The sequence below is a fragment of the Panthera leo genome, chromosome B4 (genome assembly GCF_018350215.1).
Source record: "Panthera leo isolate Ple1 chromosome B4, P.leo_Ple1_pat1.1, whole genome shotgun sequence".
Lineage (NCBI taxonomy): Eukaryota > Metazoa > Chordata > Mammalia > Carnivora > Felidae > Panthera > Panthera leo.
The window spans coordinates 67,758,731-67,780,708 of NC_056685.1; the positions used below are offsets into that span (position 1 = coordinate 67,758,731).

Below are 21,978 nucleotides of genomic sequence, written 5' to 3' on the forward strand. Positions count from 1 at the left end.
GAAGGCCTGATTATAATTGCAGAGTTTTCAGATCACTGGATTCCATGCAGGAGCCAAGTGGGTAGTGGCCTTGCCAATGTGTCCATCTCCCTGCTCTTTCCATTTCTGGCTTTGTCCTACACAGAGAGATACCCTTGCCTGCGTGTCTCAGCACAATCTGTTTCTTCTGCAAACAGGCACTCCCTGATCATTCCCCCCAGGCCTAGAGATTCTCGTCACTGCAGTGTGGTCTCACCTTAGGGGAATGGTCTTGGGAAGGATGCTTATGAAGATCCTGAGAACAGGCTTGGGACTATAGGGCTCTGGGGACTTAGTAGGGTCTACAGTGAGGGACGGAGGAGGGCACAGGCTCTGGGTTGGTGTATCTTGACCCCTCTGCCCTTTTGTCCCCCTTTTGTTTTTTTAAATTTATTTTTGAGAGAGAAAGCATGAGCTGGGGAGAGGCAGGGAGAGAGGGAGTCAGGAACTGAAGCGGGCTCTGCACTGACAGCAGAGAGCCCAATGAGGGGTTCGAACTCATGAGGCATGAGATCATGACCTGAGCCAGAGTTGGTCGCTTAGCTGACTAAGCCACCAGGTGTCCCTGACCCCTCTGCCTTTATTCTTTGCCCTCCAAGGAGAACCATGGCATGAAGAAGGTCAGAGTGAGACTGGAGTGGTTCCAAGTAGGAACCCCTCTTGCTTGAGTCTAAGAGAGACATTGTCAAAGGCCATTCTGATGGCAGGTCTGGGAGTCCAGATGGGTTTGATTCAAAAGCCTATAGGTTTCCCACGACTGAATGCTGCCTTATTTCTCTCTGCTTTGGCATCAAACTAAGATATTTAGATATTAAGATTCAGAATCTAGACACCTGGGATACCTTAGTGACGAAAACAGGCAAAAAACCTTGAGTTCATAGAGCTTAAAATCTAGATGAAGGAGACAGTCAATAAGCAATAAACATAAGTAGTAAACACGGTATATTACAAGGTGATAGAATCTCTGGAATAAATTAAAGTAATACAATGATAATTGGGAGCATTAGAATGGGGGTGGCAATTTTAAATTGTCAGAGTATACCTCATTGAGATGGCATTTAAGCTGATACCTGAAGGAAGTGAATGCTATAATTTATAAATAAATACTTTCACCTTTTTTTCTTTGCAGAAAAACAGAAAAGAGAATTAGGTATGTTATCTTAACTTTCCCAGCTCTTACTAAGCCAAGGACAGCGTGGTTTCAACACAACAGACAATTTTGATGGGGGAAGGTGGGACACTGGAACTCGGGGCCTAGCAATGGCGAGGAAAACAGCTGGAGAGGTGTCTGCCCTGTCTGTGAGAAGAATGTCTAGCACACAACAGTGAAATCTTCACAGCTCTATTTATCTCTCTTTGTTGAAGTCTTAGAACCATGACAAAAAGATATGGTTATGGCAATGAAGTCAATATGCAGTGTATGTAACTCCAAGGACTTCCAGAAAAATGAGGAAAAAACATATGCTTTCAAAGCGTCACAATCAAATCACCTTCTTGTGCTAGCAATACAGGTTTCAAACATGATCTTCTGTTATTCACATTAGGTGGCTTTTTGTTCAGTAAGTTGAACTTTGCTGACCCAAACAGAAGAAAGAAATCTCTTGTTGGTTCACTCCTTGACCTTGGATTTAATGCTCGCGAAAGGGCTGAAGATCGGTGGAGAAAACATCGAGATACTGATAGTTTAGTGTTAAAAGACACTCCAGCAGGTACTGTTAGAGAAAAATGCTTACCTAGGAAACAAGTGCTTTTTTTCATTTAGGACAACCTGATAATTTTTGTATTATTTGCAGCACATGGCCTTAATATTAATAGTGGAGAATATAAAAAAAACTAATTTCAGGGCCAATGAGACTGATGAATTCTGTCTTTAGAGAATTTTGGCCAAGATGTTTATATTAAGTTACATTTTTTTCCTGATAGGTTTAATTTTCTTATGCTATTTTTCTACTTGGTGCTATTATTATAATTATAAATCATTTTTATATTGTTTAAATTAATTAAGATACTTCTGGGACCCAAATTTAGTGTAAGGTTTCTCTACACATGTTTTCGTCTCCAACCACAGTTTATTTTCAATACCATGATTCTCTCTTTAAATTACGTACTCAGTTGTCTGAGTAATACTATAAAACAGGGTTTCTAAACATTTTATAGACTGCAATTTTGTTTTGTTTGAGAGAAAATTAACTTTCTATAGATGAGACATGTTCTCTCTGCTTCTACATACTTCTCCCAATTGGCCAACTTTTACTTTACTTTCCTAGCCCCTGAAATCTCTATAGTTCATACCTATAAACAAACAAACAAACAACCAGAAAAGAAAGAGATCCAATGAGGAAAATAACTTCAATATTTATATTGAAATTTGAGTCCGAGTGATGATAATTGAAAAGGGAGAAACAGCTTTGGGTGCAAGGGTGCAGTTGAAATATTTCAGGAAGGGTAAAAGTTTCCTGTCTGTCCAGTCACCTGTCTTGGGACTGACAAATTCAGTATGACCTATAAGTTAATGCAGATATATTTGCTCTTGTTTACAATACCGAGGTGTTAATTGTTTGCTCATGTTCTACAGAACACAGTGAGATTTTCTTAAATGGCCTCAATGCTTCAGTTTTCTTATGGAATTCTCAAACCTCATGGTAAATTGGTTGTCACGCATACCCCTGATTACACTTTGTGGAATTATAATATGGAAAGTTGTATAGAGGGGAGGGATTTTTTTGAACCTATAATGAAGGCCTAGTTCAAGTAATGTATATAGATTAATTTGTTGTACATTATGAATGAATGCAACTTTTCTCTGATAATGATTGTATTTTTGTGTGGTAGAGAAAACCCGTTCAGCAAGTGGTTTTGCCAGTGGTATCTCTGGTGGTATTGAATTTGGTGGCACTGCTTCAAATCAAAATGACATTGGTAGGGGTCCATCTGGCCAAAGTGGATTTGATGTGAATGCAGTAAGTGGATTAGCTGACTCTAATTCTGCTCCCAGTGAAACAGGTATTCTAAGTTGTTTCTTAGTTTCTGCTTTTGACAGAAAAAGTCAATTAGCAAAGCAGGGTGTTTCTTTTGACCAATACAGATTTTAATATTAGAGGAACTCATGGAAATGATTTTTAAATTCTGTTTGATTCTTAAAGGATCTGTATTATCTTTAACAGAAATCAGCAACTTAAACATTTTAATGAAGAGACAATTAGATTTAATGCTTTTATGAAGGGGCTTGGATCTGGTAGGGAGAGATCCAGTTTCTATCCCCAATCTTTCCTGCTAACCTTCTGTGGACTTTGGGAAAGCCACTTAAGCTCTCTTGTTCCCAAGTTTTGTCATAAGGAACAGAAAAATTTTGGTCACATGTTTCTGTACTTTTGTGATGCTAACTTCTGAAGTTTCAACACTCCTATTTTAACTAGTTTCTTGAAAAAGAATGCCAGAAAAAAAAATTACAAAAGTGTGAATAAGTAGCATTTTATATTTTGGAGATTACAGTTGGTGGAAGAAGTTAGGGCCAATAAAGTACATTAAATCTAGCTATTTTTGTGTCAGAGAAATTTGTCTTAAAAGATGTGGTAATTGGTGGAAAACGGAAGAATAGAAAGGAGCTTGTTGGTAAATCCATGGGTTTTGGCTCTTATATCAGTGCTCAGGAATTCTGATCCAGACTTTTAAGAAAAAAATACAAATAATTTACATCCTTTGGTTTTGCTCTTGACAACTGTTGAGTTTTACACTTGCCTTTTGATTTTGGTCTTGGTGGTGGAAAGAAGGGTGAATTTGTATGTGGTCTTGGTAATTCTGGCTCATGTGGAGTGGGTGTCAGTGGTTTTGAACAAAAAGACTTTGCTAAAAAAATGAAATAGGGAACATTCATAAAAATGAATAGGGAACTGGAAAATCAAGTTCCAGTGATCTAAGTATTACTATTTAGGTTTTGTGCATAAAAAGTAGAGTCATAAGTTGTATTTAATTATTACCTGGTAACAATCTTTTTTTTTTTTTTTTTTTTTTTTTTTTCATTTCAGCAGATAACACCAACACAAGACATAGGGATGGATTTAGTAACAGTGTCTCTGGGAATTTGGGATTTGGTTTGGGGACATCTGATCAAAAGGGATTGGACATTGGTAGAGCTGACTGGAGTGAAATGAGCAACAGACGATCTGCTGGGGGTGAATCAATAGGTTTTGGATTTGATGCCCGTAGCCCAGGTATTCCAACTAAGACTCATTCCAGAAAATTTAAAATTAATTAACTACTTGTTTAAAAATACACTTTTTAAATATTTAACAATCAACTAACTAAGTAAAATTAATTTTTAATAACATTTTAATTTTTCTGTCAGTTGGAACCGGGTCTTTTGGTTGGGAACTTGGAAAAAGGAAGGGCGATAATGCATTTGGTTTTGGAGCTTCTGGTTCGAGTTCATTTGGTGGCAGTGGCATTAATAGCAAAATAAAAATTGAAGGAAATCAAGTGGGTAGTTCTGGAGGACCCATTTCCAATGATCTAGGTATTGATATCTCATTTTTATGCATAAAAATTTCTGAATCATGAAACGTTTTCAATGTACTCTGTGATGTCATTTTATATTCTGGAGGTGATACTGGTTTAAGATGCTGGTTTAAGATGCTGATAGCTCAAGTATTCCACTCAGTCTCTGTTCCTGAGATATCCAATTGGATTTCAAACAGTCATTCTTTTATTTTGATATTATTTTGAATTTTCTATTAGTGGGAAGGCCTGGGTATTTTGATTTTGGACTTGAGGGAAAGATATTTGGAACTGATTTTGGTTTTTGAGATTCTGGTTCAAATTGCTGTGGTGACATTGGCCTTAGTGAAAATGGGATAAAATATAATGATGAATCTAGTTCCATGTTTTAGGTGTTGATGTTTAATTTCTGTGCATAAACAATATTTGAATCATAAAATTTATTGGAAAATGTTCTGACAACAATCATTTTACATTCTGCAGGTGGCATCAGTGCAAGAATTAGAGATAGTCTTTTTGATGGCATATCAGAAAATTTGAGATATGGTTTTGAGAAGCTTGGTCAAAAGGGATTTGGAAGCAGAGGATCTGACTGGAGTAAGAGCAGCAGGGAATCTGATGTCAGTGGCTCAGGTAGTCTAATAATCTTGGACTCTGCTCAGGTGAAATCTAAATTGATTTCAGCCTTTCATCTATTATTTTATAACATTTTTATTTCTCTGTTAGTGGAAAAGTCCTCATCCTTTGATTTGAAACATGGAGAAAGGAAACGTGAAGCTAAATTTGATTTTGGAGATTCTGGTTCAAATCGATTTGATGACATTGGCCTTAGTGAAAATGTAATAAAAGGTACCAGAGAATCTAATTTTAGTGGTATGAATGTTGACAGTTAATTTTTTGCTTAAAAATTTCTCAATTATAAAATTTATAATTAATGAATTTAATAATTTATAATTATTAAATATATCCTGTTGACAAACTTTTAATATTCTGGTAGAAGTACCAGTGCAAGAAGTGGTGGTCAGCATGCTGGTGAAAAGTTTGAATATTCAGGATTTGGTATGTGGGTATTTGGTAAAAAGGAATTTGGAGGCAGGGGATTGACAGAATGAGCAGTACCATGTGTGTTTTGTCTGGATCCTTGAATCTCAGGTCCAATGCCCACAACTTGGGCATTCTCCTAACCTGGACTCTTGGGGAAACTGAAATGGGTTTCAATTTTTTGATCATTTTTAAAAGTAACACTAAGAATTTTCCAATAGAGGGAAGGACTTGGTTGTCTAATTTTGAAAATGGAGAAAGGAAAGGTGAAACTCAATTTCGTTTTGGAGATTCTGGTTCAAATCCAATGGCCATGGTGGTACAGACTTGGATGGAAATAGAGTAGGAGGTACTGGAGGCTATAGTTCCAGGGCTCTAGGTATTTATGGTTAATTTCTGTGCAGAGAAAAATTCTGAATCATGGTATGCATAAAAAATAATTCTCATGACCATCATTTTGTATTCAGCAGGTGACTCAAATGCAAGAAATGGGGATGAATATTCTGGTGGTATCTCTGAAGACTCAGGATTCAATTTGGGGTCATCTGATCAGCAGGGATTTGGAATCAGTGGAACTGGTAGGAATGGAGAGAGTGGCAGTGGAATCGTGGGGGCTGGATACTTGAGTCCTGGATCTGATGTCAGTGGCACAGGTATCTTCACCTGGACTCTGTTCCCAAGAAATACAAATTAGTTTCTTCCTTCTTCATTTCTTTTAATCACACTTTTAATCAATTAATTGATTTTCCATTAGGAGAAAATACTTGGTCTTCTGGTTCTGGAAGTGGTGGAGGAAGGAAGGGTGCAGCTGGACTTGGTGTTGGTACTTCTGGACCAAATGAATTTGGTGAAACTGGCGTTAGTGGCACAGGTACCTGTGATACTGGAAAGGATGTTATTGGGTCTGGTTCCCATGGCCGAGAATTGGGATTTATGTCTGGCGTTTAGAGGGTCAGGATTCTAACATATGTTATAAAATAACAATGAAAATCATAAACATCAATAATGATATAAAAAGCAAGACAAAATCCTGAAATGATAAACTGTATTTAGACGTGATCAGGAAAAAAATCATTTAATATTTTTTGTAGAGCGTGGAATGAATTTTGTGGCTATGATTATATTTATGTGGAGTTGTTTTTGTTGCCTTTATGCAAAATTGATTTGGAGTCACATATGTGAAGAGGTGATTTGTTGGGTTTGATCTTTGTGCTCTGGATCTGGACTTTAAATTATTTTGCAAGTTTATTTCTGATAAGACTAAACAAATTCCATCCTTTTTGAAAATCTCAAAATTTAATATTTCTTCTTAATGGAAGCATTAGAGTGAACAGTCTAAGAATTTGTGGTAGTATTTATTGTGATATGCGGACTATTTTGATTCTTCTATTGGAAAGTCTTGGGTGCCACTAGACTAAGTGATCTCAGAACTGTGGGCAGTAGATTCACTTCTAATGACTTAAGTGATCTGAAAGATATTCAGGATTCATACTTAGAAATCAACTTTGGGATTGATATGTTCTTAAAAGGTAAAGTCTAGTTAGCAAGAGATATACTTAGTGTAGTAATGGCTGACCTCAGTCAGGATTGACTATCAATGAATCTGTTCAGAAAAGGCTTGGTAATAAAGAAATAATAATTCACTTTTGGATTGTTCTTAATCTTTGGACATCAATTTTGAGGTCAACACTTCAGTGGAACTGAGAAATTTGAGATCACTGATTATTTATTGCCATTGGCCTTGTTTAAAACCAGTTAGTAAAATGGTTTAAGAGACACTGAATTTTTAACCCCTAGATCTGCTGCCATTAGCTCAGGTATTCCAGTTTAGGATGTGTTCCTGAAAAATGTATTAAGAAATAGTTGTCTCTCCTCTTTCTATTGTGGAGTGGTTACCAATCTGAGACTTCTCTGCTGTTTGGATACCAACTTTTGACTGCTTTCATGTTTTTCAAATGAGACAGACTTGTTTTAATTAGTGTTCTTTCCGGTAGTGTATCTAATAGCAGTAAATCTAGTGGCTTTGAAGTGGCAAGTTCTGGATCTGTTGGCATTATTGTCTTAACATTAGACATGTTGAGATGAACTCTCAGTTCAACTAGATCAGTTGTTTTCAGACTTCCAGTTTCTGTGAGTGCAGAATCCTTTGTTCAGTTGACATCTTAAAATGGTAGCTAGATTTTCCAAATGTAAAGCAATTCAAAGTGGGAGTGTGACTGAAACTGGGATAGGAGACCCTGGACCCTGTTTATGCAAACCTTTCTCTTTTCCTAAACACATTTTAAGACAATTGATCTGGAGTAAGTTAATTTGATCATTTCATTTGGTGGCAAGACATTTAATTTTGTTACTCCCACAGGTTGTTAAGTTGATTATATATATATATGTGTATATATATATATATATATATATACACATATATATATACATATACATATATATATGTATATGTATATATATATATATATACACATATATATATATACATATACAGCTTCACATTGTTCTAAATCTGCTAGCATTAGTATTGCTGAACTTGGATCCATGGTTTATCCATTAGATTTTAAAAACATTTTTTTTTTCATATTTTACCAAGTAGTGTGTATATACAGACTAACTATTTCGTATTAAAATAGGTGTCACAAGCCCAGCCGACCACAGTACCTCTGCACCACTCACTACACCAGGTAGTTTGACTTATGACTTCCAGTGCTTAACAATGCATATATATGATGTATGTGTATGTATCTGTGTGTTTATACATATATACATAATTCTGAAATTTAAGTGTTCTGTGGATTATTGATTTGCTAGGACATGATATTATTATGTATTTTCCATGTTGAATTGAGCTTCTAAATGCTTCTCTTTGAGTACTAAAGTTTAGATCACCGACTGCATATTTTAAATAATTTCATTAATAAGGTAGATTAAATTATACTTTAAGGGAACCTAAATAAAGCATAATACAACTTCTCCTTTGTCATTTTAGATACACTATTTTTAAATGGCTTTAAAAATAATTTATAAAGATATTATGTTATATTATATTATATTACCTAAGCAAAGACAACTGTAGTAAAGGCAAGTGGCCTCAAGATACACAATAAATAACACGTGAAAAATATTTTATAGTTCTATCAAAATATTCATTTGTGTTGTTGTTGCTTTTCTATTCTGCTTGCTTAACTGCTCTAAGATTTCATATAAATTTACTTGGTTACATACAAGGGTCAATGCATTAAAAATAATCAGGGGAAGGTTTCAAGGTATATGAATTTTCCCCTTTGATCAGTAAAATGAAGTTCTCTTCATATATAGATAATTGAATTATTAGTATTACACAGTAGACTGATTTAGTAAAATCTACCTTGGGCATGTTTAGCTAGTGACTCCCAATGAAAGTATGCTAGCAAAGTTCTGTTTATGAAGTTGAAAATATAGTTCTGTAAGGGATACAGCATATGTTAGTAATTGTACATGACTCAGAATGAATAAGCTCATAATGATTTCTGAAAATACTATGGCTAATTGTACCAAAAATATGGTACAATTCAGAGATCATCATGTACATGACTGTGGCAAATCACAGTTCTCACAAAATCAAATTGTATGATCAGGATAAAGAAACCCACTGATGGCCTTCAATATCAGCTTCTAAATTCCTACGTAGAAACCCAAATATTCTGTATATTTAGAATCAATGTAATGTTTTTAAGTTTAAATAATCTATGCATTATGTTAAATAGAAAAAGGATCCCATATTCCAGAAGCAACTCCGAAATACTCAGAAACAAATACAATTATTGGTAAGTAAAAAGGACTTTGATTTCTACCCATATTTTTATGTCCAAGCCAGCCAGTACCTAACCAATATTTTGAAACTAGTTGTAAACATTTGCCGGTCACCTATCCATTTTATCATTTTATGTCTGAATGACTCACATTCATACTATTTTCCTCAAAGATACATATATACACATATGCACATAACACATATACATGAACGTATATAACATACATACATATGCACATATACATGTACATAGAAAAACAATATTCTTTATACTTAATTGATATATGGTAACCAACTCATGTAACATTAGAAAGACTATTTCTTCAAAAAGCAAAATAAGCAGGCAAACAGACCACAACTCCGATCATATATACCTCCCCACAGTAGAGACAATTTCCCTTTCCCATAGGAAACAAGATATTTTTATTCATGTTTTGTTTGAGACAGAACAGCAACCTTTGTGTATTCCCAAGGATTCAGGCACTACTTTTAGTGTGTTTTTGCTCTGTGTGAGAAAGAAAAGTACTTATTTAAGGTAGTGGCTGGGAAGAACAGAAACTTTCAGTAATGTTTTATCTTGGTACACAAACACTTAAAAAAAACACAGAACCATGAATATTCTACTCTAAATATTTTGTAGGCGAAGCTTCTACTTGGGGCAAAGGAGCATATAAAGCTTTCAATGGCCGCATCTTTTCCTTTGACTCGTCATGCGCATACACCTTCTGCCGTCATTGCGTGGAATCCGGAGAAGATTTCAATATTGAGATCAAAAGAAACAATAATAGTGATATTGAAAAAATAATAGTTAAAATCGACACTAATGACGTCTCTATTTTTGGTGATATCATCCTAGTTAATGAAGAAAGGTAAATGCCACAGTGTTATGGAAAAATACTATAGAATGACTTAAACTATCCTGAGCAAAAAGAGGGGTGCCTGGGTGGCTCAGGTGGCTAGGCATCTGACTTCAGCTCAGGTCATGATCTCCTGGTTCCGAGGTTCAAGCCCTGCATCAGGCTCTGTGCTGACAGCTCAGAGCCTGGAGCCTGCTTCCGATGCTATGTCTCTCTCTCTGCACTACCCCTGCTCACGCTTGGTCTCTCTATCTCTCTCAAAAGTAAATGAACATTAAAAAGATTTACAGTAACCTGAGCAAAAAGAGAAAAGATTGACTAGGAAAAGACGATACTCTTTTCCTATTTTGGTGCTCACATTCATTATATTAAACTATTGGACAGGAGTCTGACAGAAGATTTTGTTATATGTAGAATTGTAAGATACTATATTTATTCCTATAACATGGTGGGGACAAACAACTAGTTTTGTTGTTTCACTATTTTGAGTACTTAGATTTGGAACAACATGCATATTCAACACATCTGTTAATAGAGTATTTCAATTTTCATTTGTATGTTTGTTGTTAAAAATATGAGATTTTTCAATAGATTAAATTTAGGTCATTGTTTTTAGAAGTAGCAATTCATATTTGGAAGGGTGTAATATTTGAATAGTTTTCAGGATAAGAAGTTGAGACATGATATTCTCCTTGTGAACATTTCAAATTATTTGATCATTTATTCCTTACACTGCACCAGTTTCTTCTTTTTAATTTCTCCAAAGCCCCAAAGATTTATTCATTGTTCTTTAAAAGTCTTTCAAAAATTGGAAAAACAAAGCCATTGTGTCTCTTCTGAAATGGTAGGAAAAACAAAGCTGCAATATTTACTAGCCAGTATTATATTTGAGATACTAAATATAGAACATGAATTATTAGAAAAACATATACTATTCTTACCCTTATGTGTACTTGTGCTTTAAACTTTTCAGTGTACAGATGCCATATAACAATAAATTGATACACATTAAAAAATATGGAGAACATAATGTCCTGAATAGCCGCAGAGGAATCATGTCTTTAATGTGGGACAAAAATAACAAACTCTCAGTAAGTCTGTCTCTGATTTTCTTACATTCTTGGGCCTTTTGTTCTTTGCTTTCAGTTACGAAAAGAATACATTATAAGGAAAATAAGAGCTAACGTTTACTGAGAAATCTCTATATATTATTCACGTGCTAAGCATTATCTTATTTAATATTTAAAATACATTGAAGTACATACTGTTATTAATCTTATTTTATAGGTGATAGAACTCAGGAAATTCAGGCTAATAAAAGTTAAATTATCTACCCAAAGACACATAGTTAGTAAGAGATGGAGTCAGGAAATTTCCAACTTCTAGATCCTGGTCATTTAAAAAACGTCCTATAGTACTTCGTAAGTACCAGCTTAGATAGAATTGAAAATGAATAGACACTGTCCTTTGGTTTGGTTAAATTACATTTTGAGGTATTTTCAATATTTTATAAACATGTACATGTAATTTTTTTTAAAAGCTTACTCTTCACAAGAAATATCCAACTTGTGGTCTCTGTGGTAACTTCAACAGCACTCCAGGTAAGATTTCAATGCATTAGGTCTAAGAAAATTGCTTCCTGAAAGAAAATTAGAAAATAATTACTCACATTTGGATAAATCTAACAGAAATTTGCATTTGTATAAAGAATAAGAAATCATTAAAATAAAACAAAATTTATGTTGTCAACTTAGCTATATTTAGCTTGAAAATAATGTATATGTACATAATGAATCTCTTGAACTAAGCCTTGTTTTCATTTTCAGGAGATGATATCAATGAACACATTGCCAATAGTAAAATTCCTGGTGATTGTCCCAAAGCTGTTAGTAAAAGCTATGATGTTTGTGAAGATGGCGTGCAGGTAAGAGATTTATATTTCACCTAGCAGCAAATTTCAGCACTATTTCCCTTTGTTTCAATTTAGATACCCAACATCCTCTTCTAAGCATTCATGCCTTATTCTTGGAATTGTGCAACTAGTTTTTCTCTAATGTCCTTATAGTCTATTTCTCAGCTTTAGTTTAGCTGTAGATGCTAAAATAAGTTTTTTCCTAAAACATTATGATATTTACTATATATTAGTGTAAAATTCTGATTTTTTTGCACAGAGTTTTAGTTTGTCTGTAAACTGACATGCTTCACCTCTCCATTAAGTCTGCTGATGGATATTGATGGGCTCTTATGCTGTGGAAATCCATGTCCTGTGTCCCTAAAAACTACTTTCTGTTCTCCCTTACTTTTGCCCCAGATAGCCAATCTGAATTGTCATACTTTGTATACTTTGCTTTCTTTTTGAAAGAGTTATATGTAATTATTTTGACTACAATACTTGAAAATAGCCCTCTCTGAATTTTCTGCACTTTTGTAGTTCTGTCACATTGAATTTGATAGGTTGCATCCGTCTGTCTGTCTATCTATCTATCTATCTATCTATCTATCATCTATTTATTGAGAGAGCACATGTGCACACATGTGTGCACGTATGTGAGGGGGCGGACAGAAGGAGAGGGAGAGAGAATCTTAAGTAGGCTCCACACTCAGTGTGAAGCTAGAGGACATAGGACTCCATTTCACAAATGCGAGATCGTGACCTGAGCTGAAATCAAGAGTCAGACATTTAAATGGCAGAGCAACCCGGGTGTCCCCTGTTGTTGTTGTGTTATTGTTGTTTAGGATAGGTTGCATTATTTTTTAATATTTTCTTCTTTGTAGTATTCATTTATTACCTTTCATTTATTTTTTTAATTTTTTAATGTTTATTTTTGTTTTTTGTTTTTTGTTTTTTTTTCAATATATGAAGTTTATTGTCAAATTGGTTTCCATACAACACCCAGTGCTCATCCCAAAGGTGCCCTCCTCAATACTCATCTCCCACCCCCCATCAACCCTCAGTTTGTTCTCAGTTTTTAAGAGTCTCTTATGCTTTGGCTCTCTCCCACTATAACCTCTTTTTTTTTTTTTTTTTTTTTCCTTCCCCTCCTCCATGGGTTTCTGTTAAGTTTCTCAGGATCCACATAAGAGTGAAAACATATGGTATCTGTCTTTCTCTGTATGGCTTATTTCACTTAGCATCACACTCTCCAGTTCCATCCACGTTGCTACAAAAGGCCATATTTCATTCTTTCTCATTGCCACGTAGTATTCCATTGTGTATATAAACCACAATTTCTTTATCCATTCATCAGTTGATGGACATTTAGGCTCTTTCCATAATTTGGCTATTGTTGAGAGTGCTGCTATAAACATTGGGGTACAAGTGCCCCTATGCATCAGTACTCCTGTATCCCTTGGATAAATTCCTAGCAGTGCTATTGCTGGGTCATAGGGTAGGTCTATTTTTAATTTTTTGAGGAACCTCCACGCTGCTTTCCAGAGTGGCTGCACCAATTTACATCCCCACCAACAGTGCAAGAGGGTTCCCATTTCTCCACCTCCTCTCCAGCATCTATAGTCTCCTGATTTGTTCATTTTGGCCACTCTGACTGGCGTGAGGTGTTATCTGAGTGTGGTTTTGATTTGTATTTCCCTGATGAGGAGCGACGTTGAGCATCTTTTCATGTGCCTGTTGGCCATCCGGATGTCTTCTTTAGAGAAGTGTCTATTTATGTTCTCTGCCCATTTCTTCACTGGGTTATTTGTTTTTCGGGTGTGGAGTTTGGTGAGCTCTTTATAGATTTTGGATACTAGCCCTTTGTCCGATATGTCATTTGCAAATATCTTTTCCCATTCCATTGGTTGCCTTTTAGTTTTGTTGGTTGTTTCCTTTGCTGTGAAGAAGATTTTTATCTTGATAAGGTCCCAGTAGTTCATTTTTGCTTTTAATTCCCTTGCCTTTGGGGATGTGTCAAGTAAGAGATTGCTACGGCTGAGGTCAGAGAGGTCTTTTCCTGCTTTCTCCTCTAGGGTTTTGATGGTTTCCTGTCTCACATTCAGGTCCTTTAGGATAGGTTGCATTTATTTTATGACTGAATAAATGTTCACATATTCCTGTTTCAATCTAGAACAAAATTTTCCAGATCAAGATGTATGGATAGAATGGATAGAAGATGGATAGAATAAATGTTCACATATTCCTGTTTCAATCTAGAACAAAATTTTCCAGATCAAGATGTATGGATAGAATGGATAGAAGAGACTTTTTGTTTTCTCGACAATGGATGTTGCATTTCTAACCATCTTGTTACCTTCTAGCAAAGCAAATTAAGCCATGACATTCTGTATCATCTGCTGTCTTTCTTGTGAAACCCTCTTTGGTTTTCAGTTAGAATTGCCTTCTCTTTTTCCTCTGTTACCCTATGCTACTCCTTACTACTTATGATAAGATACCATCCACAAAAATTTCCCATGTTTTTATGTTCCCTGTAAGATTATGCATTCTATGATGGGACAAGACTTATGTTTTATCTGTTGTGGTAGTTGCACAATGTATGAGAACTTATTCCTGGTTGCTCAAAAATGTCAGTTCAGTGATTATATAAATTTATATTAAAGCTAATGCAGGGGCTCCTGGGTGGCTCATTCGGTTAAGCCTCTAATGCTTGGTTTTAGCTCAGGTCATGATCTCATGGTTCATGAGAGTGAGCTGTGCATTGGGCCCTGTGCTGACAGTGCAGAGCCTGCTTGGGATTCTCACTTTCCTTCTCTCTGCCCCTTCCCCACTCATGCTGTCTCTATGTCTCTCAAAATAAATACACATTACAAAGCTAATGCATATTTATTAAAGACCTGCTACATGCAAGATATTGTGGTAAGTCAAGAGGATACAAAGTTCTATTTTTTACTCTAAAGGAACCTGTAATTTAGTGATAACACTATACAAAAATAATAAATGAAAATCAATCCTTGAAGATTTTATTTCACTTAATCTTATACCTAACCTGGAGAATGTTATCAGTTGTCTTAGGCTTAATTGGTACAAATTATACATTTGCTTAACAGTGGTTTTTATATTTCTCTGTTACAAACATGTTAAGATAGAAAACAGCTATGTAGTAGTTAAAAAATGTAGACATTTAAATATTTTTGGGTTCAATAATATATGTGTTTACTTTCTTAACCAACATGAGAACAAATATGTTGTCTCTGGAGCCAACTCACATGGCCCCCACTAAGAAAGCACACATTCACTCTATTTTACTGCCATGGTTGCTCATCAAATATAAGAAGATTAATAGATAAAGGGCCAATGTCCCTTCTGTCTATTGTGGTGTCAGTCATTTACCATCCTACTCTCTGGCATCAACAATCTTTATTTTTTCTCACCCTTCCGTTTTCTCAAGTTGTAAACTTCATGTCACCTTTAGAGAAGTTCTGGTTGAGTGTAGGTACAACAATTTTTGAAGCTGTTGTACAACAATCCAAAATGCCAGAAGTGAAGTGTTCTTTTAGGAGTCACTGTACCGAGTATAATACTTTAAATACTCTCCATTTCAACCAGCAGTCAACAACTCTTCCTGCCAAAGCTACAGGTTATCATGCAGAATCAAACATATCTGAATTTATCTTTTCCTAAATGTTTATTTGATTGTCCATTTTTTAATGTTTCAATAAAACTTCATGCTTTATTTTGTAGCACTGTGACAAAATTATTGGAACTTACTTTGAGAAATGTAGAAAGGTCACCACTTTATCCAATGACTACAGAATGATCTGCATTGATGAGTACTGCCAAAATAGAGACAAAAATTCTACGTGTGACACTTACACAGAATTGTCCCGCCTCTGTGCCTCAGATGGTCCCGGCCCCTACGTATCCTGGCGAGATGATTCTGATGTGGTTTGCGGTAGGTTTTAAATTGTATTGCAGATTCCAAGCCAGAAAGTGTCTATAGCACTTTAAAATTGAGCTATATTTCAAAGTTAATCTTTTCAAATGACTGTAAGCCCTGAAAGGGATCTTAGAGATGTTAGAGTCCTATCTCTCACAGGTACTTGTGAGGAAACTGAGACCTGTATTGGTGAAGTGACTTGCCGTAAGTTGCACTGCTTTGTGTTAAGATCTCAGTTAGGAAATTTATAGTCTTTACAATTAGTAAAAGTTACTGGGAAAAATGAGAAATTCTGTAAAAATTGAAAATAGTAAGTGGAAAAGTTATCAAAAGTATATTGACTAGTACTATGATTTCCTTTCAAAAAATTAACAAAACATAGAGATGAGTTTCACACAAATATAAATATACTTTCAACCTATGTTTAGCTAAATCCTTAGAAGTTAAAATATGAGTAGAATATCAATTCCAAAGTAAGATGCAATGATATATATAAGTAAATTTCCTCCTAATTTTTGTCTTTGCTTTTTTATTTTTTCTCCAGATTAAATATTGTATCATAAAATAATGCATGAAAAATTGGCACAATTTAGTTGTGCTGAATATTTTTAAAGACTGACTCATATCTTGAACATTAGACTCAAAGAAGCTCATTTGAAAAGATCTCCATTAAAGTATTATCTATTTATCACATTCATTTCCCTCTAATTTCCATGTATACCTATATCTGTATTTCTCTAGAAAAACCTAGATGCCCAGAAAAACATATCTACAAAGAATGTGGTCCCTCAAACCCTGCAACTTGTTCTAATGTGGCTCCTTTTCAAGACAGTGAATGTGTGAGTGGCTGCACCTGCCCAGAAGGTAATACACCCTATGAGAGTATTTACACTGAAACAACTGAAAACAGTGCTTCTAGTATGGTGGGTCTTATTTCTTTTCTTTTCTTTTTTTTTTTAATAATACAAAGTTTTATTTATTTATTTATTTATCTATTTATTTATTTATTTATTTAAAATTTTATTTATTTATTTATTTATTTAATATATGAAATTTACTGTCAAATTGGTTTCCATACAACACCCAGTGCTCATCCCAAAAGGTGCCCTCCTCAATACCCATCACCCACCCTCCCCTCCCTCCCACCCCCCATCAACCCTCAGTTTGTTCTCAGTTTTTAACAGTCTCTTATGCTTTGGCTCTCTCCCACTCTAACCTCTTTTTTTTTTTTTTTTTTCCTTCCCCTCCCCCATGGGTTTCTGTTACGTTTCTCAGGATCCACATAAGAGTGAAAACATATGGTATCTGTCTTTCTCTGTATGGCTTATTTCACTTAGCATCACACTCTCCAGTTCCATCCACGTTGCTACAAAAGGCCATATTTCATTCTTTCTCATTGCCACGTAGTATTCCATTGTGTATATAAACCACAATTTCTTTATCCATTCATCAGTTGATGGACATTTAGGCTCTTTCCATAATTTGGCTATTGTTGAGAGTGCTGCTATAAACATTGGGGTACAAGTGCCCCTATGCATCAGTACTCCTGTATCCCTTGGATAAATTCCTAGCAGTGCTATTTCTGGGTCATAGGGTAGGTCTATTTTTAATTTTTTGAGGAACCTCCACACTGCTTTCCAGAGTGGCTGCACCAATTTACATCCCCACCAACAGTGCAAGAGGGTTCCCATTTCTCCACATCCTCTCCAGCATCTATAGTCTCCTGATTTGTTCATTTTGGCCACTCTGACTGGCGTGAGGTGATATCTGAGTGTGGTTTTGATTTGTATTTCCCTGATAAGGAGCGACGTTGAACATCTTTTCATGTGCCTGTTGGCCATCCGGATGTCTTCTTTAGAGAAGTGTCTATTCATGTTCTCTGCCCATTTCTTCACTGGGTTATTTGTTTTTCGGGTGTGGAGTTTGGTGAGCTCTTTATAGATTTTGGATACTAGCCCTTTGTCTGATGCCATTTGCAAATATCTTTTCCCATTCCGTTGGTTGCCTTTTAGTTTTGTTGGTTGTTTCCTTTGCTGTGCAGAGGCTTTTTATCTTCATAAGGTCCCAGTAATTCACTTTTGCTTTTAATTCCCTTGCCTTTGGGGATGTGTCGAGTAAGAGAGTGCTACGGCTGAGGTCAGAGAGGTCATTCCCTGCTCATGGATTGGAAGAATAAATATTGTCAAAATGTCACTACCCAAAGCTATCTACACATTCAATGCAATCCCAATCAAAATTGTACCAGCATTCTTCTCGAAACTAGAACAAGCAATCCTAAAATTCATATGGAACCACAAAAGACCCCGAATAGCCAAAGTAATTTTGAAGAAGAAGACCAAAGCAGGAGGCATCACAATCCCAGACTTTAGCCTCTACTACAAAGCTGTCATCATCAACACAGCATGGTATTGGCATAAAAACAGACACATAGACCAATGGAATAGAATAGAAACCCCAGAACTAGACCCACAAGCGTATGGCCAACTCATCTTTGACAAAGCAGGAAAGAACATCCAATGGAAAAAAGACAGTCTCTTTAACAAATGGTGCTGGGGGAACTGGACAGCAACATGCAGAAGGTTGAAACTAGACCACTTTCTCACACCATTCACAAAAATAAACTCAAAATGGATAAAGGACCTGAATGTGAGACAGGAAACCATCAAAACCTTAGAGGAGAAAGCTGGTGGGTCTTATTTCTAACTAGATATTTAATGAAATCATCTATTCATAATCCATCCTTCTAGCAAACTGCAGAAGAGGGCAAGAGAGAGACTTACAAAGTTAATGTGTATGTCTATGTCTATGGTACCTAAGGGCCATGGTGCTCCACAGATCATCCTCTAGTCTTATATTGGGCTCAGTAGAAATACTCTATGGCTCAGTAAATTATACTCTTGCCAGTTCTCAAACTGGAGTAATTGCTTAAATGGAACTTACCATTTCAAGTGGATGTTTACACTTGAAGGAACTAGTTCAGGAGCACCTGGGTGGCTCAGTCAGTTAAGCGTCAGACTTAGGTTCAGATCATAATCCCACAGTTGTGGGTTTGAGACCTGAGTCTTGCACTGAGCTCTGTGCTGATGGCTCAGAGCCCGGAGCCTGCCTCGGATTCTGTGTTTCCCTCTCTCCACCCCTCCTCCACTCATGCTCTGTCTCTCCCTGTCTTAAAAACAAATATACACTTAAAAAATTTATTAAAAAAAACCAACTAGCTCAAGAATGATTTCACAATTCACTGCTTGAGAATTTACTGATGTTTATATAATTCTGAGATTAATACAATATATTTATTCCAGGTTACCTATTGGACGATATTGGAGAAAAAGGGAGATGTGTATTAAAGGCTAAATGTCCCTGTGAATCAAATGGAAAGATCTATCAGTCAGGAGAAGTCCGAGATGGTCCTTGTGGTTCTCAGTGGTATGTGCATGCTTTTTGCCCACATTTTATTAATAGCAAAATAATACTAATAGTTTAATCAATTTGAAATAATTCCTAAGTACACCCTTAAATTAAACTTTCCAGAAATAAAATGCAACCTCACTGTATTTTCTGTGTTCATATTTGCCTTTTATCTTTTAAGGAAAGTTTAGTGTGTTTTTAAAATAAAAGTATACACTTTCTATGTATCTTTAAAAGGTAATGCTTTTCACTAACTGAAATAGTGTTTCAAATAGTAAGCCAATTAGTGGTTGCAAATATAGAGCAAAGAATAATATGAGTATGGTTACAACAAGGAAACAATAATTGTGCAAAATGCCAAGAATATTTAATAAAATGTATAATCAGAAATTATCCAATACTTTTCAAATAATATTTATGAGGCTACATTGGTGAAGGCATATTTAATCTTTATTTATATATTTTTATTTATGTATTATATATATTTATAATATTTATGGATATATTTAATGAGTGAATTTTAATGTGCCAAAAATTAGTGTGGACTATTTGAGTTCAGCAGCAATATGTTGATCAGAGAGAGTTCCCCATTCCTCATTACAACTTTTCTCTGAAAGTCCAAATTTGTGCAGAAGTCCAGAGGACTTTTCTAGAAATGTATTATGCCCTTGTAGGGAAATAATCTGACTCAATGAAAGCTAATCTATTATTGATATTATAATATGTTCTTTATAAATGAGAAATGTTCTTGTTAGTGTGGTCATAATGCATTAGTAATAATTGTATATAACAATAGCTATGATTTATTGAATATCTATGACAGTGCTATCCAGGAGAAATATCACGTGAGTCACAAATATGACCCACATATATAATTTAACACTTTTTAGTTGATGCATTTTTAAAAAGCAAAAAGAAAGAGGTAGAATGAATTTTAATTCTGTATTTTATATACCCAAAATACAGTATTATCATTTAAAAATGAAATTAGTATGCAAAGTTAATGAGAGATTTTATGATCCGTTTTTCAGATTAAGTCTTAGAAGTCTGTGTGTATTTTACGTTTACAGCAGATCTCAATCTGGATGAGTCACTTTCAAGTAATCAATAGCTATATGTGTCTATGCTATATTGAACACTGCAGGTCTACAGTGTGGCATTTAGCAGGTGTCTTAGTACTAGTAGTGAAATGGGTTCCATTTAAACAAACCTGAAATCCAGTTTGAAAGTTTTTATATGTTTAATTCAGGCCGAAGCTATTATTTTAGTTCATGGAATTCAAGTCTTTAAAAAAAACAGGATGCCACCATCCATGAGACATTTGATCAGAGTTGAGATGTTGAGTGGGAAACAAAGGTGGTCTAATAGGGGCTCCTGGCTGGCTCTGTTTGAAGACATGTGACTCTTGATCTTGGGGTCATGAGTTCAAACCCCATGTTGGGTTGTAGAGATTACTTAAAAACTTAAAAAAAGATGGTCTAATAAAACTTAAGTAAATGTCTTAGTTTAAATTTTGATTTTTAATGTTGGCATATTTATTTTGGCCATAGAGAAAACACAGCTGATGACCTTTAATGTAACCATTGCATTTTACCAGCACATGCCAAGAAGCAAAGTGGTCTTGCACTGAAGCATTATGTCCTGGAAGATGTAAGGTGGAAGGAAGTTCAATCACCACCTTTGACGGTGTTAAATATAACCATCCTGGAAACTGTCATTTCTTGGCCATCCACGTACGTAATAGCCTGGAACAGTTGAGAAAACTGATGCACGTGCCAAGCTGTTTTTGATCCAATTTAAAACACAATCTTCACTTCAAATTACTATTTAAAAAATAAATAACAAGCAGCCCTTCAATTATTTGTTACATATTTTGGTATCTGTTTTCTGTCACATGTTGACATTGACCATAAGTATTACCTGCACTTCTTAGAAATTCCTTGCTAAACAAACCAACAAACCCCAAAATTCCCTTCATCACTAATAATTTTCTAAGTACACTGGAAAAATATTTTCTTCTACTTTTCTTTGCATGTTTTCACTAGTGCCTCAATTGAAACTATCTTTTATGTTCCATGAAACATCTTCCTTTTTCATAGTTACGCCTTTACATTTATTTTTAGTTTTTATAATATAATATCACTAGTATGATAGAAGCTATCCTGACTTTTAAATCCTGTTCAGTACTAAAATTTTAAGTAATCTGGATTTCAATAAAAGGGGAATTCCATCTTGTATCTTGTGCCTATAGCCAGCCTGAAAATATAATTTTGTTTAATCTTTTGGTAAGGAACCAAGATGAGCAGAATTTGTGACTCCTAAAGTGAGAGGGATGGCTCAAGTCCAGTAGTCTGAACAATTCTGTCCTGGCTACTAAAAGACCATTTTCTAAATCTTTCTTCCTTTTATGCTCCTCACATAATCTGTGAGGGTGGGGGACGGGCAAACTGAAAGGGAAATAACACCAAAATATGTGGAATATTTGCTTCTCCTATATTAGATTCCTAGATCGTGCGGAGAGAACTGGAAGTCAATG

General features: G+C 35.3%; 1 protein-coding gene across 1 annotated transcript in view; it reads left to right on the forward strand.

The window, feature by feature from the left end:
• MUC19 (mucin 19, oligomeric) overlaps nt 1-21,978 on the forward strand; it is a 139,253-nt gene that overhangs the window by 24,741 nt on the left and 92,534 nt on the right. The window contains exons 4-21 of the mRNA XM_042948292.1: nt 1,148-1,168; nt 1,563-1,727; nt 2,851-3,021; nt 4,044-4,229; nt 4,364-4,531; nt 4,996-5,361; nt 6,021-6,206; nt 6,308-6,424; nt 8,190-8,240; nt 9,303-9,362; nt 9,990-10,218; nt 11,180-11,297; nt 11,747-11,807; nt 12,033-12,130; nt 15,842-16,052; nt 16,779-16,901; nt 19,337-19,460; nt 21,040-21,175. Of these exons, the coding sequence (XP_042804226.1) occupies nt 1,148-1,168; nt 1,563-1,727; nt 2,851-3,021; nt 4,044-4,229; nt 4,364-4,531; nt 4,996-5,361; nt 6,021-6,206; nt 6,308-6,424; nt 8,190-8,240; nt 9,303-9,362; nt 9,990-10,218; nt 11,180-11,297; nt 11,747-11,807; nt 12,033-12,130; nt 15,842-16,052; nt 16,779-16,901; nt 19,337-19,460; nt 21,040-21,175 (2,591 nt within the window). The remainder of the gene's footprint in view (nt 1-1,147; nt 1,169-1,562; nt 1,728-2,850; nt 3,022-4,043; nt 4,230-4,363; nt 4,532-4,995; nt 5,362-6,020; nt 6,207-6,307; nt 6,425-8,189; nt 8,241-9,302; nt 9,363-9,989; nt 10,219-11,179; nt 11,298-11,746; nt 11,808-12,032; nt 12,131-15,841; nt 16,053-16,778; nt 16,902-19,336; nt 19,461-21,039; nt 21,176-21,978) is intronic.